Here is a 15,642-nt window from a genome sequence, read left to right as displayed (position 1 = left end):
AGTATAATATTATATGTTAATGTTCTGTTCATATTTTAGTGTTATTGTTTACTTTTGTTTTCTCTTTGGCAACATTGTTTCTTGTTATTGATAATTTGTTAACGCCACAACTTCTGGACACAGGGAGAAATCGCCCCCCCCCCCCCCCCCCCCCCCCTTGCAGCCATGCTGTCTCAATCGCCTCCAAAACACAACAGCAGGTTAAAGTAAAAATCAAATGGATTTATTATCCAAGAAGCATAAAAATAGATACAGACAGTTACAAACCGAATCACACCACTAATAACAAAACAGACATATATATAAAATCAAATGTGAGATCCCTCAGTTTCTTTGTCCTAATTTCTTCTTTTGTTGATTATTAATGTTTAATAATTGTTCTTCAGTACCTGCTCTCTCATCTCTAATGAGGATTCAGGACCAGAGAGGTGGCAACGCGAGACAGACGGGACTCAGGGCGTAACCTCGCGATACTTACCCCCCCCCCTCTCTCTCTCCTCTCTCCTTCCCTCTCTCCTTTCTTCTCTCCTCTCTCCTCTCCTTTCCTTTTCTCTCTCACCTCCTCCCCTCTCTCCTCAGCCTATCAGAGACTAAATGATCCTTGAATTCTTGAATAATTGAATGTAATCCGTATAAAACGTTGTTCCCCCCCCCCACCCCATGTTGCAGCAGCTAAATTATTTTGAAAGGTTGCCACAGGAAGTGCTGCAGCTGCGTATAAACTACACGCGACTTGACGCCGGTCTCCGTCGCTCTGTTCGGCAGTCGGTCGCACCGGAGAGAAACCGAAGCGCTGGATTCAAGTGCTTGAACCCGGTCGTCTGCCTCTCGGTTCCGGCAGGTAGGGGACCATTTGAACAAAGCCTATTGTTGTGTGCAATGACGTTCGGACACACGCGCGTCTGGTGTTTTGTGCGGCCGTCTTTCTGCAGCGCGCGGTCCGGTTGTTTGAAGTCCTTCGTTTTAAATGTCTTGACTCGGTTGGCTCCTCTCTCGGTGAAGAGCAGATACGAAAAGCTCCACGCGTGCATCATCAGCGCAGCTCCACGTCTCGAGTGTCGCACATCCAACTCGCGCAACAAGTCTGAGAGATAAATAAATTGTGATGTGGCAAGTGTGTATTTAAGTTATTTCATTTCAATAAGTGTTTATTGTTTGGTTATGTGTATGCCGAATCATCAAGTGTCTCTCTTATAGCTATATGTGATGTTTTACTGGTTTATACTGTTCGTGATAAGGAACTCAGCATTAAAATTGCAGCTTTTTTGACTGGAGTTTTGAGGCGTGGAGCATCGTTTTACTGTACCTTGGTTCGATGCGGGCTTGGGGTATTTTTAGACCTCGTAATCATAGGGTTTATTGTGTAAGGCTACATTTACTGCACTTTTAGTTTGTTTCCATCCCCCATGTCTCTGCACGGTTTCCAAATGTGCACATGCACGGCCTTTACATGGGAACGAACAACTGTGGAAAACTGCACAGGCTGTTACAGTGCTGCACATATGACACTGGAGTCTATGATTGTCTTCATTCATCATGGCTGATCATTTTGGTTTCAATATATGAATTCTTAACTCAGTCATTGCACTCCTTTTCTCTCATGACTCAGTCATTGCACTCCTTTTCTCCCATAACTCAGTCATTGCACTCCTTTTCTCTCATGACTCAGTCATTGCACTCCTTTTTCTCTCATAACTCAGTCATTGCACTCCTTTTTCTCTCATAACTCAGTCATTGCACTCCTTTTCTCTCATGACTCAGTCATTGCACTCCTTTTCTCCCATAACTCAGTCATTGCACTCCTTTTTCTCTCATAACTCAGTCATTGCACTCCTTTTCTCCCATAACTCAGTCATTGCACTCCTTTTCTCCCATAACTCAGTCATTGCACTCCTTTTTCTCCCATAACTCAGTCATTGCACTCCTTTTTCTCTCATAACTCAGTCATTGCACTCCTTTTTCTCTCATAACTCAGTCATTGCACTCCTTTTCTCTCATGACTCAGTCATTGCACTCCTTTTTCTCTCATAACTCAGTCATTGCACTCCTTTTTCTCTCATAACTCAGTCATTGCACTCCTTTTCTCTCATGACTCAGTCATTGCACTCCTTTTCTCCCATAACTCAGTCATTGCACTCCTTTTTCTCTCATAACTCAGTCATTGCACTCCTTTTCTCCCATAACTCAGTCATTGCACTCCTTTTCTCCCATAACTCAGTCATTGCACTCCTTTTTCTCCCATAACTCAGTCATTGCACTCCTTTTTCTCTCATAACTCAGTCATTGCACTCCTTTTTCTCTCATAACTCAGTCATTGCACTCCTTTTTCTCTCATAACTCAGTCATTGCACTCCTTTTTCTCCCATAACTCAGTCACTGCACTCCTTTTTCTCCCATAACTCAGTCATTGCACTCCTTTTCTCTCATGACTCAGTCATTGCACTCCTTTTCTCTCATGACTCAGTCATTGCACTCCTTTTCTCCCATAACTCAGTCATTGCACTCCTTTTCTCCCATAACTCAGTCATTGCACTCCTTTTTCTCCCATAACTCAGTCATTGCACTCCTTTTTCTCTCATAACTCAGTCATTGCACTCCTTTTTCTCTCATAACTCAGTCATTGCACTCCTTTTTCTCTCATAACTCAGTCATTGCACTCCTTTTTCTCCCATAACTCAGTCACTGCACTCCTTTTTCTCCCATAACTCAGTCATTGCACTCCTTTTCTCTCATGACTCAGTCATTGCACTCCTTTTCTCTCATGACTCAGTCATTGCACTCCTTTTCTCCCATAACTCAGTCATTGCACTCCTTTTTCTCCCATAACTCAGTCATTGCACTCCTTTTTCTCTCATAACTCAGTCATTGCACTCCTTTTTCTCCCATAACTCAGTCATTGCACTCCTTTTTCTCTCATAACTCAGTCATTGCACTCCTTTTTCTCTCATAACTCAGTCATTGCACTCCTTTTTCTCTCATAACTCAGTCATTGCACTCCTTTTTCTCTCATAACTCAGTCATTGCACTCCTTTTTCTCCCATAACTCAGTCATTGCACTCCTTTTTCTCCCATAACTCAGTCATTGCACTCCTTTTTCTCCCATAACTCAGTCATTGCACTCCTTTTTCTCCCATAACTCAGTCATTGCACTCCTTTTTCTCTCATGACTCAGTCATTGCACTCCTTTTTCTCCCATGACTCAGTCATTTCACTCCTTTTTCTCCCATGACTCAGTCATTTCACTCCTTTTTCTCCCATAACTCAGTCATTGCACTCCTTTTTCTCTCATAACTCAGTCATTGCACTCCTTTTTCTCCCATAACTCAGTCATTGCACTCCTTTTTCTCTCATAACTCAGTCATTGCACTCCTTTTTCTCCCATAACTCAGTCATTTCACTCATTTTTCTCTCATAACTCAGTCATTGCACTCCTTTTCTCTCATAACTCAGTCATTGCACTCCTTTTCTCTCATAACTCAGTCATTGCACTCTGTTTTATCTCATAACTCAGTCATTGCACTCTGTTTTCTCCCATAACTCAGTCATTGCACTCTGTTTTCTCTCATAACTCAGTCATTGCACTCTGTTTTCTCTCATAACTCAGTCATTGCACTCCTTTTCTCTCATAACTCAGTCATTGCACTCTGTTTTCTCTCATAACTCAGTCATTGCACTCTGTTTTGTCTCATAACTCAGGTCCTTTTTCAAATTTGTTTTGCCTTTCGACATTGATATCTTCACAGTCGCTGAATAGATTGTGTACAATTGAAACGTCCATCTCCCTTCGTTCTTGTGCAACTTGAACTGCGAAGCTAACCCTTACCAATCTTTTACATTGAGGACCCATAGAACCCGGAGAACATGGGGTTCTACTGTGCAGTAGCTTCTGCTTATTTAGTCTTTGGAATGCTGTGTAAGCTCACTCGTGTTTTTTGTGTCCAGACTGCAGGGATGGGCCGTGATCTGGATGGCTGACGGACAGGGACGAGGACCAATCGCACGATAAGATGCTGGCTCGTAACCGCTTCTTCCTCCTGGTGGTGCTGGGCGGGGCGGCGCTGGCCATCATCAGCCTGAGCATCCAGTTCTGTAAGTGCTCCGTTTGTGCTCAGCTCAGACTCCTTTACATATTCATTCTCTCTCTCCGAAGCCCCGGCCCAGTGCTCACATTTTAATGTGAAACAAACTATTCCGTTTGAAAAGTTGCCCAGGTCTTCTGTCTGCAATGCTTGTTTGTGTTCATGCATGCATGGCCTTTCATCGCCTTCCCGCTCAAGAGAGCCCATTCATACCAAAACAAAGGCTCAATCCTCTACAGGCTTCCTATGAATATCCAGCACCAGCAGCGGGACTCTGGATGCTCTGAAACCCTCGGGAGATCAGATCTGCTGTGGAAAGCCTCTGCGTGTCTGTCCCCCATCAGGTCATTGTTCAGCCTCTGCTGTAGGTATTGTCTAGATGGTGTGTCCTCGCCAGCCGCAGTCAATGCAGGGAAACCAGCGCTCGGCGAGTGGAGACGGCCTCTCCTGCAGTGGAAGTGATTTGCAAGCCTCGCAGGCGAGATTAGAAAAACAGCGGGTGACGAAGCAGGTGGGGTGTGACGTACAAATGGAAATGTGCATAATATCAAATGTGTAGGATTAAGCTACTTATTGTTGGATTCCTAAAAAAACCCTCAAAAAAGCCCTGAGTGCTGTGGAAGTGTTTGTGGTGCTGGTAAGCTTGTGCCTGGACAAGCATGTAAGATTAGACTCTCATAAATCACACTCTCTCCTACACACAGGATTATGGGGGAATGCGACAGTATTTTTTCTGCACGTTTGCCAGAAACTCGCCTTTTCTGTTACTTTAAATGTCACGCAAGATCAAGAGGTGTAAAAAAAAAAAAGATGGCAAGAGCAACGAAGCTCTCACTCATACTTGTCTGGCGTTTGCGACCCCAAATACACACTTGCCTCCCAAGCCTCCCTCCTGCTCCGCTAGATCTAATAATGTGTGCTTGACCGCCTGAGAGGAGGCGGCTGCTGTTTCAGCTATTATTAATGCCTCGCTACACTGAAAAAAAGTGACATTTACTTGAAAAAAGCTAGGTAACAATTTGCACGCAGAAATTGTGAGTCATTTTTACTCAGATATTCTCAAGTTAAGTTTACTTACTAGTAAGAATTGGTTTTTATCCAAAATATGCAAGTAACTTTTACTTGCAAATTTCTCCCGTAGACATAAAATGTACGAAGCCTTTTATAGTCATCTTTACTCAGGCTACCTTTGGATCTAATTACAAAACCCCAGTAGAAATCAATTAGGTGTTTCATGTATATTTAACTAGCTTTTCTTTATTTTGTCTGTTGAGAAATATTAAGTAATATTTACACAATATATCTTTTATCTACTACTTCTCTACACAACTATTCAAATGTGACTGTTGCATTTTCTAAACTGGGCTACTGTTATTTAATAAAATTGTCTTCACATAAGGCTTCTACAAAACATGAAAGATCTTCTTTTAAACTGCAGCAGCTTTACTTGTGAACTGTGAAAGAGGTCACTGCTGACAGACACACACCAACACAAACATATATAATCTGGTTGGCATTGCCAGACAAAACATTTCTAAATCAGTGCTGCCAAGAACAAATTTAAGGACACAAACGCTGAGTCATTTAACAAACACTTTTAATTAGAAACGATGGGCATTGCTTGACAACACTTAGATACACAGATGAAGCCCATGAGCAGAAGCCTTTGCCACACTTTGACAGTCATCAAGAACCTCTTTTCCCTCGATGACGACGAACACATCGTCAGGAGTGAAGCCGTTCTGTGTTGCATTTCCATGGATGACAAGGATCTTCATGACATGTTGAGCATAGTCCTCTTCAATGACATCTTTGAAATTCAAATTTACTCATGTTCATTTTTATGTCTTCGAGTCTGATGCGTTCTCAAAAAAGGACAATAGTGGGGGAAACTAACAAAAATATTGAATGTGTTAAAATGCGTCATTATGTATATATTCTCAGTGTATATGAGCCCAACATAATTTTATATAATATTAATATATGATATCTAAACTTTACTGGGTTTAAAGGCTGGGTGAATCCAGCATGGGTCTTTGGTTCCTGCAACTCCGCCCTTTGTCACAAGTATCTCCAGAAAGTTGGTGGTGCAATTGTCCAATTTTGACAAAAAGGTTTGCTCCAGATGAACTGTGGTTATTCTTCTGAACTCCTCATTGAGCTGAAACAAAAGACAATAAAAAACATGATCAAGATGAGGTAACTTGCTAAAACCATTAATGCAGTAGTCCTGCCAGAATAATGTACTATTGAGCAGCAACACAAACTACGACTTCAAATGTATCTGTCAAGTTAAACTATAACGGTACTAACTGAGTTGATTTTACCTTGCGTCAACTGTTGATGTCAACTTGCTGAGCGTGAACGTCCTTTAATATTCTGTGAAATATATAGAGAAATTATGTTAAAACATGAACACACAACATTAAATCTGAATTTGGCTTAAATCTTCATATCGATAGCATGTTTTATCCCCACATAAACAAGTCACCATGACGCTATATGTTGCCAGGTTTCACTCGTATTACCCAAAGTACAATTTACTTTGTTGTGTCAGGTAGTGCATTCAATACAGTAGTTTAGTAGATATTACTGAGTGTGAATGATTACAATGTACTTGTAAAAATGAGGATACATAATTACAAACAAACACCAAGTAACACATTAAATAAAAGGTGATATTTTAAAGTAAAAGCACTGGAATGATAATTTCTTGTAAAATTTACAAAAATAATCGAGGTAATAATTACAGGGCCAAAAAGTCTTTTTTTTTTTCAGTGTATCAAACCCAACTCATCTCCCGTCCTGTAATCTCCTCCTCTTGCAAACTCTGAGGCGTAGGAGGACGCAAAGATGAAAGAACTGTTTTGCATACAAGTCCGAACTCCTGTTTTTTTTTCTTCATTTATTTTTAAAAATACGTTTATTTTTTCACCCGTAATACGGCTGGAGAAAAGCTGCTGTCATCATTTATTCATCGCATACGCTGTAGAGAAGGATTTGAGCCTTTACCCACGAGAAAGCGTGTTGGAGTTTCTCCTCATGTTTAACACATGGTCAGCTTCTGCTTTTGTTCCACGTTCATTCTTTTTTTTTAAATCATCTTCTGCCTGCATATCAGTCCGTAGTTTTGTATCTCTGCAACGTCGTCTGTCTCGGCCCGCTTGTCGGCCGTTACCGTGAGAGACTGAGCGACGGGCCGACGATCGCTGGAGGAGTAAATGCCCCTCTCTGGCTCCAGGCTACCTCAAATTAAAACTGTGAATGACCGCTAACGTGGCACCCAAAGGGCCGCGATGGGCGCGCTGATTGACACACTGGGGACTCCCAGAAGGGGAAGTGACGACAGCGAGGGCAACTGCTGTAAGGCACAGGAAAGGGGGGGGGACTATTTTGAGACGTTAGCAGCAGCGAGGGGAGAGGCAAAGCAGCGCTTGATGGGAGTTAAGTGCTCCAGGAGTGCTGGTAGGTTCACAGTGAGGAGGGGGGACGTCATGGGAGGATATAAGGAAAGATGGAAAGGTAGGTTGCCCGTGAGCGATGAGCGCGGTTTAACCACCGGGGACAATGAGCTGGAATAGAGTCAATGCTTGTTTGAGGGAGACGAGAGACACAAGTTTACACTTAAAGACCGTAAATAGTCGAGATAAATGTCCGGGCAGTTTGATAGCGGTGAAAATGTCTCAGCACCGGCTTTTGTAGCTTTTTTTCCCCCCAAAACGTTAAGCCACCAACAAGCGTTGTTAAGTGTCAAATAGGCAGAGCTCCAAGCACTTTGCAGATTCCTTCCTCCACATTCCTCCCATTCTTACCGTCTCCAGTGTCTGCAGCCACTGTTTAATTGCCCCACTGCTGCCAGAGGAGGCCGGGCTCTCAGACAAGAGACGGCAGCGCTGACATCTGGATATGTGTTCACAAAAGGCCTGCGTTCATTTTGCTCTTAGATCAGTCTAAAGCAGGTCAGACGGTTTCACAAAAAGAACGACTTATTTTTCAGCCTGAAACGTTGGTTTGTTGCAGTGTTTGCTGTATTTTACCAGTAAAATGTAACTTGACTGTTTTCTGACTGGGGAACGGAGCCACATTTTTCTTTTGCTCCACACATTCATGGTCCCCAGACGACGAAGATGATTTAGCGCCATCATTAGGTCAACATTGTAATTTGGCCAAATACCTGCGAAGCTCAGGACTCTACCAAGAGCCTCGGCTGTACTTCAATCATAAACATAGCAGCTCAAAATGAGCATGCTAGCATTATGTTAGCATGTTGGTGTGCTGATGTGAGCAATGAGTACAGCTTCACAGAGCCGCCAGCATGGCTTTAGACTCTGCTAGGAGGTGATGCTGCTAACCGCTGATCCACCGCGCCACTTTAAATAAAATGTAACTTCAGATCGCCCTCGCTGTGGGCAGAAGAGACTCCGTGTTCAAGGGTGCGGATCAGCACGGGGGCAGCCAGGGGTCTTATCAGTTCATCCCTAGCTGTCGCTCCATTGCCAAGCGCTAGTGCTCAATGATATGTGCCGAGCCGAATGTTAATCTGCGCTGGGATACGGTTTGTGTCCCTGCGGATTGTTTATCGGGCTGCATAGCTCCGCCTCCTCCAGTCGTAAATAGTTCCGTGTGAGAAAGAGATATAAAGTGAGATTCTTATCTTGGCAGAAATAGCGACGTGAGCAATCTGTCATTTGAGACCTTGAAGGTCGATTTATGATGGACCACTGCAGGTTGCCATGTCCACACACACACACACACACACACACACACACACACAGTTCCTATCCTGTGTCAATATTCGTTCCAGCTGCTCCACTAGGTTTTGGTGCACAGTGCTGCCGGCACAGCATAGTCCGGGAAGTGGAGTCTTTCATTTCAGGCCAAACCACTTTCGAGGGTGTGTGTGTGTTCGCATTTTTGCGGCGGTGAGCAGCCTCTTTGCTTTTTCCTTCAGGTAGAAATTAAGCTGTGCAGGTGTGTGTGTGTGTGTGTGTGTGTGCGCGCTACAGTGAGCTCTCTGCGCCGTTGCCGTGGGTTACAAAAGCCCCATTGTGTAGGTGACTGGCTGAGCTGGCCTCCAAAAAGTTTGGCTAGCGTGTGTGTGTGTGTGTGTGTGTGTGTGGATGGGTAGCTCGCAGTGGGCGGTGTCAGTGTATGAGGCACAGACTGTAAGAGGGGGACAGGTTGTGGTATGAATGAGCTCCAGTGTTGCGTGGCCGGACCGAGCAGTCGTCTAAAATGGTCTCCGCCGTCGCCGCACACCTTCTCCTCTTCCTCGTCAGCGGTGAGTTCATGCAGAAAAAGCTTTTTATAGAAGATCTACAATGTTTTGATGAAGACGTTACCACTCTCCAACGAGAGGTAGAGAAGATCTTCACGTCAATTTCACCACTTATTTAACTTTAGTCCTGGTTCTGACTTGAGAAAAGGCTTTTGTGCCCGGTGTCGATTGAGAAGTTTATCCTCCTCAATCCCTTGAACTATTCTTAGATGTTTTATGAAGATCCTTTTGTCCAGTATTTATCAACTTGTCTTACAAGACAATAAGAATGAAAGTGTTGAGTACCTTTTTGCGTAGCCTTTTCAGCAGCTTGTGTTCAGATGAGGCGATACGATAAAGTCTCGCTGTTGAAGAGAGATGAGTGAGATTTGTGAAAGTCTGCATCCTGTAGAAAGATGGTGCCGGGCCGACAGTCAGACGGCTGCTTTGCTTTCAAAAATTCCAAAAGCAATATGTTCCATTTTGCAGAACAATGCATGTTGTTGAGGTTTGGTATGATAGTTCCCGGTGCTCCATGTTGGCCGATTATGTGACGCAATCACAGTTTTCGGGCTGCCAAAAAATATTACTTTCAGCATTGATTAATCTGTTGATAATTTTCTACACTTGTGTAGATGAGTTAAATCTGAGGGTTGTTATGGGGACGATAAACCATGAGGTCTTTGTGCTGGATGATGGGATGCAGGCGCCTGCCAAAGGGCCGTACGGGTTCAACTCGTTTTTTCTTGGGAGTTGGATCTTTGTGAATCGGCCTTCCAGTTCCCACGACATCTCTGCTCTTATTGGAGCATTTCTGCCGGGGGTCACAGGTCATTGGTGTCCAGGCAACGTACTGGAAGCAGTGAGGGGCTTTGGGGTACAGAGCTGTTGACATGGAGATGAGCTACAGTTGAATTGGTTTTCTTAATTTTAGGCACTCTTTCACTGCGTTGTCAGTCGGCCTTTGGACTTTTCTTGGTCCCGTTAAGAAGTTGTTGCCTGTAAATCCCTCTTGAATCTCTACATTTAGCAGGTTTTAGATATTTTACATTGTCAGTTAACAACATGGCTCAATGATGGAGATGTTGGTCCGTCAGTCGGCTCACCGCTTTGTTTCAAACTGAAAAATCTCAAAGAATCTATGGGATTGCCATGAAACTTTGTTCATGGTTCCCAAATAATGAAATCTCAGACTTTTCCTTTAGCGCCGTCATTAAGTTGGATTGCCGTGACATTTGGCATGGTCTCCAGAGGATGAATCCAGATGCCTTTGGTGATTCCTTGCCTTTTCATCTGGTGCCATCATCAGTTCAAAGTGGTCACTCAAGTATCTCAACATCTGTGGGATGGATTGATGTTTTGTTCAGGCATTCATTGTCCCCAGACGATGTACCCTAATGGTGATCAGCTGACTGTTTATCTGGTGTCAATCTGTCAATCAGACTCTTACCGAAGCCAGTCGGGAGAAGAGTGAAAAGGATCTTTTCCAACAGGAAAAGCCTCCAGTGTTCTACGCGGCATCTACGCTAACCTCTACAGGAGCCGCCATTGTTGTTTGGAACAAACCGTTGCCTCTCCGTGTCGAGTGTCACACACGTAAGCCACGCCTGTAGCTCCTCACAGGACTCTGATTGGTCCTCAGCACTGTGGTTTGGACACAAACGCATTGATCTTTGCATGATGTCATGATATTGGAATGATGCAGCTGCTGAGGCTGGCGCGAGTCTTGTTTTTCTCGGTCCTCTTTTATTTGACCTCCACTCTTCATCCCCCTTTTTTCCCCCACTTTCTTTGTATTCTCTTTTCCCTGCAGTGAACCTGATCCCCATCGCTCCCATACTGGAGGAGCGGCCCTTCCAGGTGGCAGATGGAGGTGTTGGGATGGCTCTGGGGAAGAGCCGTAAGAGAGTGTTCCCGATGCCTCACACCGAGGAGCCCAACCCCATATCCGAGGCTTACAGCTACTGCAACACTCCCAACCGCACCGAACAGGCCTGGGAGGGTGAGACCTCAACACCGACACAAACAGTCTTTTCAATACAAGTTTGTGTTTCTGGAAGACGTAAATCGTAACGGGTCATAGGCAATAAACTTTGTTCATTCTTTCCAATTTGGCGTCACAGCATCGCTGATTCGGTAGAATCACCCAGAATGACGGACAGCTCATAAATGCTTAATGTAGTCATAATGTCAGATTTAGTGTGTCGGGACTCGAGGGTTGTGTTAATTGTGCGAAAGTCATTTCCACTCGATTGCGTCATCCATAATGCTGCAGTGCTTCCTGTCATCAGCACAGTTTCTTTTTTCCCCCCCACGAATTGAAAAGTCAGCGCCGCCTCAGGGCGATCATACAAACATCCGTCACCACCGAAGACAAGTCGTACCGGCCGGCGCTAATTGAATCTGGCTCCGAAGACGTAAAATCCATCTTTTAGATTTAGATTTAGATTAGAAGTTATTGAAAATCAATCGGGGAATAACGTTTCTTGTTCAGGTGATGGTATTGTCTCTGCGGCGCGATCATTTTCAAAGTGTCCTGGTTCCTCTTATCGTCTTAAATTACTGTTAAACACACACTCGCAGTCCACAGCCCATTCTGTTGCACTCAGCAAACTCATTTATTTATCGTGCTGCTGCTGTGGATTTGTTTGATCTGTTAAATCAACATTTGCTCTTTGGTGGAGCTCCTAAGTTACTGGATTTATAGTTACTCGTAGAATTAGGCCGTGGTCATATTTTGGGGTGGCGGAAACAAGCGATCGACAACTCTGGCATGCTACGCTCTAACGGGTGTTTACAGCTAACCTGTCAGCAAACATGAGCATTCATTTTGAGGGGTGTTGCTGAAGTCTAAGTCCAATATTCACTCGCCTTTTTAGCTCCGTCTTGATCTCCACCATCTCCTGAGAAATGTGTTTGGCTTAAGCTGCTAAATGCGCTGCCATGTTACTGGGTAGTCGCTAACTTTGTCCGTCAGTCTGCAGGCTGGGGTGTACAATGGGTTCATCAGAGCTTCAGCACGGAAAATATCTGCCTGCCGAGTCTCAAAACGACACCGATGAGAGTGATAAGAACCAAAACAGTGAAGTTACGGATCATAAAACTCAAACAATAAGCTGAAAAACATTCAAGAAGCTCTGTAGAACTGAAAGTACAGACTGTCTGTTAAGTTCGTCATCATGAGCGATACCTTTCACATTACCCTCAAGTCATTTGAGCCATTGGTGATATCAAATTATTGATTAAGCAACTTTAAATACTCATCTTTATATGCACGAATCAGTGATTTTGACCTTTGTCTGTAAGGTAACATCTGTAATATCTCTTGAGGTTGCAGTTGCATCATTTCTTGTCTTTCTCACACACGTCTCACTATTTATTGATTCATAAGAAAAGTGAAACCGCGTTTTTGTAAGTCATAGAAAAACCATTTGCTTTGTTATTGACACTACTTGTTACATTGAAAACAATGAAGACAGCTGATGAGTCTCCTCTGACAGGTCACAGTCCTGCTGACTACAAGCTGCTGTCTGTCCAGGTGATGATCCGCCACGGTGACCGCTACCCCCTCTACTACATCCCCAAGACCAAACGCCCCGCCATCGACTGCACCCTGTCCACCAACAGGTACACGCACGTTCCCTACAAACATTATAACGCCTCTACATCTACAATGACATTATTCTAAACAAATGGAAAAAAGGAGGTGTCTTAAACTGCATTCTCTCTAATGTCCACCAGGGGGCGACTCCTCTGGTTGTATAGAAGTCTATGAGAAAATGACTCTACTTCTCTCTTGATTTATTACCTCAGTAAACATTGTAAACATGAGTTTATGTCTCAATCTCCAGTTTCAAGTCTTCTTCAATACAGCATGATGTTCATTGAGTACATTATGGTCCATTTAGAGCCACACAGACCATAAAGCAGGGGATGCTTTAGGGCGGGGCTTACTGTGATTGACAGGTCGTTGGCGTTACCAGAGACATATACAGCGTCTCTACGTAACTCGCCCGCATTCCAAATATGGTCATTTCCATTCATCGGTTGCAAAAAAGTCAAGATGGCGCACAACCACAAACTAATGGGTGACGTCACGATGACTACGTCCACTTCTTAAAGACGGTCTATGATTGCAACACTGCACGTTCATCAATTCCTATTCAGTATGATGCAATCCAAATTAAATCACCCTGTAAAAAAATCCACTATTGTGAAGGTTGTAGTGTTCAATTGCTGGGCGATACCATGTCGATGCCATCGTTTAACTTCATTTCTTCGTTTATTTCCCAGGCCCACGGTTAGCCTTGAAGCTAATTTGAATGCGTCGTCCACGGGGTCTGTAGGGTGCGAGATGATAAACGACATCCTTGAAAATGTAATAAAAACATTCGCTACAAACGGCAAACAAACAACATAATGAAACAACAACTTGTGGTATTTTTACATTTAATTGCCTTATATATCAAGGTGTTCATGGCGTTTTGCCCAATTATGCTTTTAATTTCGTGATTTATTTAGTTAAAGCTAAAATTAAGTAAATAAATGAAGTGAGAGAAGCCTAATGAGGAGCATGGGTTTATTCCCACGGTTTCAGTTAATCCGGGTCAGAGTTAAGGGCACAGAGTACCACCGGGATTTAAGACGGCTTCCTCTTTGTGAAGCCGAACAAGTGGGAGAGAGCGAGACACCAATTACCACCACGAGAGCTTCTCATGTCCTCCAGCAGCAAACTGTCAGAAAGCGAGCTCGATTCGAGCAACGTGCACGCCGAGCTCTGCTCTTGCAGAACGAGATGGAAAATACACACAAGCTCAAATTTTTAAATTGCTATCTTCTATCATTCATGATGCTGTCGTGGTCTCTTCTGTCTCATTGTTCCTCCCTTGCTCTCCTTTACTGTTGGCAGTCTGGCGCCGCTGCTCTTTTCAAGAGGGCCGGATGAGAGCTCCTGATGGGAGGTTATTAAAAGCCAGCGTGTGCTCTCTGTACACTCCTGAGCTTCAGAAGAAGTCTGAAATCAGCACTTTTCACACCCACACAGTCATTACCTGAAATGTATGCAAAGCTCCTCGTGTGGATACACACCTGCTGTGATAGCAAACTGCTATTTTTGAATCCGGAATATTTTTAGTTCAGTCAGATGGGTTTTGATGCGTGCACACACATCCTCTCAGATGATTTATTTAGGCCATATGGTCAATTCCAATCCTCTTTCTTTGGGGGCAGGCTGTGTACCTGAGTTCAGATTTAGCCAATGACTTAATTTAGCACAAAGCTTTTCCCCGCAGCCACATCTGCTTTGCACATCTGGACGGAGCTGTAATCTTTAGAGCTGGCACGGTGACATTTCAGGCCGCTACAGTAGGACGCAGATGATCTGCTGCGTACATCTCACTGGTGGATGTCGTCAGACACCCTTTGATCTTTGAACTCCAGCTGGAAGTAGGTCATCCAGCACACAAGCCTCTTATGATGGAGGTCGGTGGCCGTACAGAAGTGAACAGAAATGGAACGGACTCTTGACTAGATGTACGAGCAAAGCACTGATTTACATATTGACATGCTGTCTCAGCTGTTGCTCTGGAGAGCCGCCGCTTAATGAACAGAAGTGACCATATTTGGAATGTGGAGGAGTGACGTAGAGACGCTGTATACGGCTCTGCGACCTGTCAATCACTGTGTAGCCCCGCCCTAAAGCATCCCCTGCTTTATGGTCTGTGTGACTCTAAATGGACCATAATGTACTAAATGAACATCATGCTGTATTGAAGAAGACTTGAAACTAGAGATTGAGACATAAACTCATGTTTACAATGTTTACTGAGGGAATAAATCAAGAGAGAAGTAGAGTCATTTTCTCATAGACTTCTATACAACCAGAGGAGTCGCCCCCTGGTGGACACTAGAGAGAATGCAGCTTTAAGACACTTCCACATCGACTTCACTCAGGTGAACCGGAGGTTGCCGCCTGGATGCAACAGAACTCTTCTAAGACCACCGGGACTGTTTTCTGGGTGTTTTCTTACTTTTAGACAAGTCGGCTAGTTTGCGTTTTTGTCCATTAACTTTTCCCACCTCAGCTAAGCGTAACGTTTTCTGCAATATCTTGAGGTTCCTGCACTCACTTTCGGCGCTTCCACTCAGGTTTTTTTTCAATGTATGTTTTAGGTGCAAATAAAAAAATGCACATAAAAGCCAGTGGATGGAAACAACCTTCCTGTGAGGCATGCTGAGGTTAGCATTGAGCTCGACACACCGCCGTGCTCCAGTACAGCCTCACACAGCCGTGAGCTGGAGGCTCTC

The 15,642-nt window shown here is 44.0% G+C and overlaps 1 protein-coding gene across 1 annotated transcript in view; it reads left to right on the top strand.

Annotated features, from left to right (window-relative positions):
- Positions 1-3,967: 3,967 nt before the first annotated feature.
- The window catches only part of pxylp1 (2-phosphoxylose phosphatase 1), a gene marked incomplete at its 5' end in the record, with an annotated part of 16,413 nt that continues 4,738 nt past the window's right edge, over positions 3,968-15,642 (top strand). Inside the window, 4 exon segments of the mRNA XM_079272000.1 lie at positions 3,968-3,984; positions 3,986-4,089; positions 11,150-11,338; positions 12,837-12,963. Of these exon segments, the coding sequence (XP_079128126.1) occupies positions 3,968-3,984; positions 3,986-4,089; positions 11,150-11,338; positions 12,837-12,963 (437 nt within the window).

This window comes from Melanostigma gelatinosum (assembly GCF_949748355.1).
Source record: "Melanostigma gelatinosum genome assembly, chromosome: 7".
Classification (NCBI taxonomy): Eukaryota; Metazoa; Chordata; class Actinopteri; order Perciformes; family Zoarcidae; genus Melanostigma; species Melanostigma gelatinosum.
Note: the sequence above shows the minus strand (reverse complement) of the source record. Positions and strands in the feature narration are given on the sequence as shown.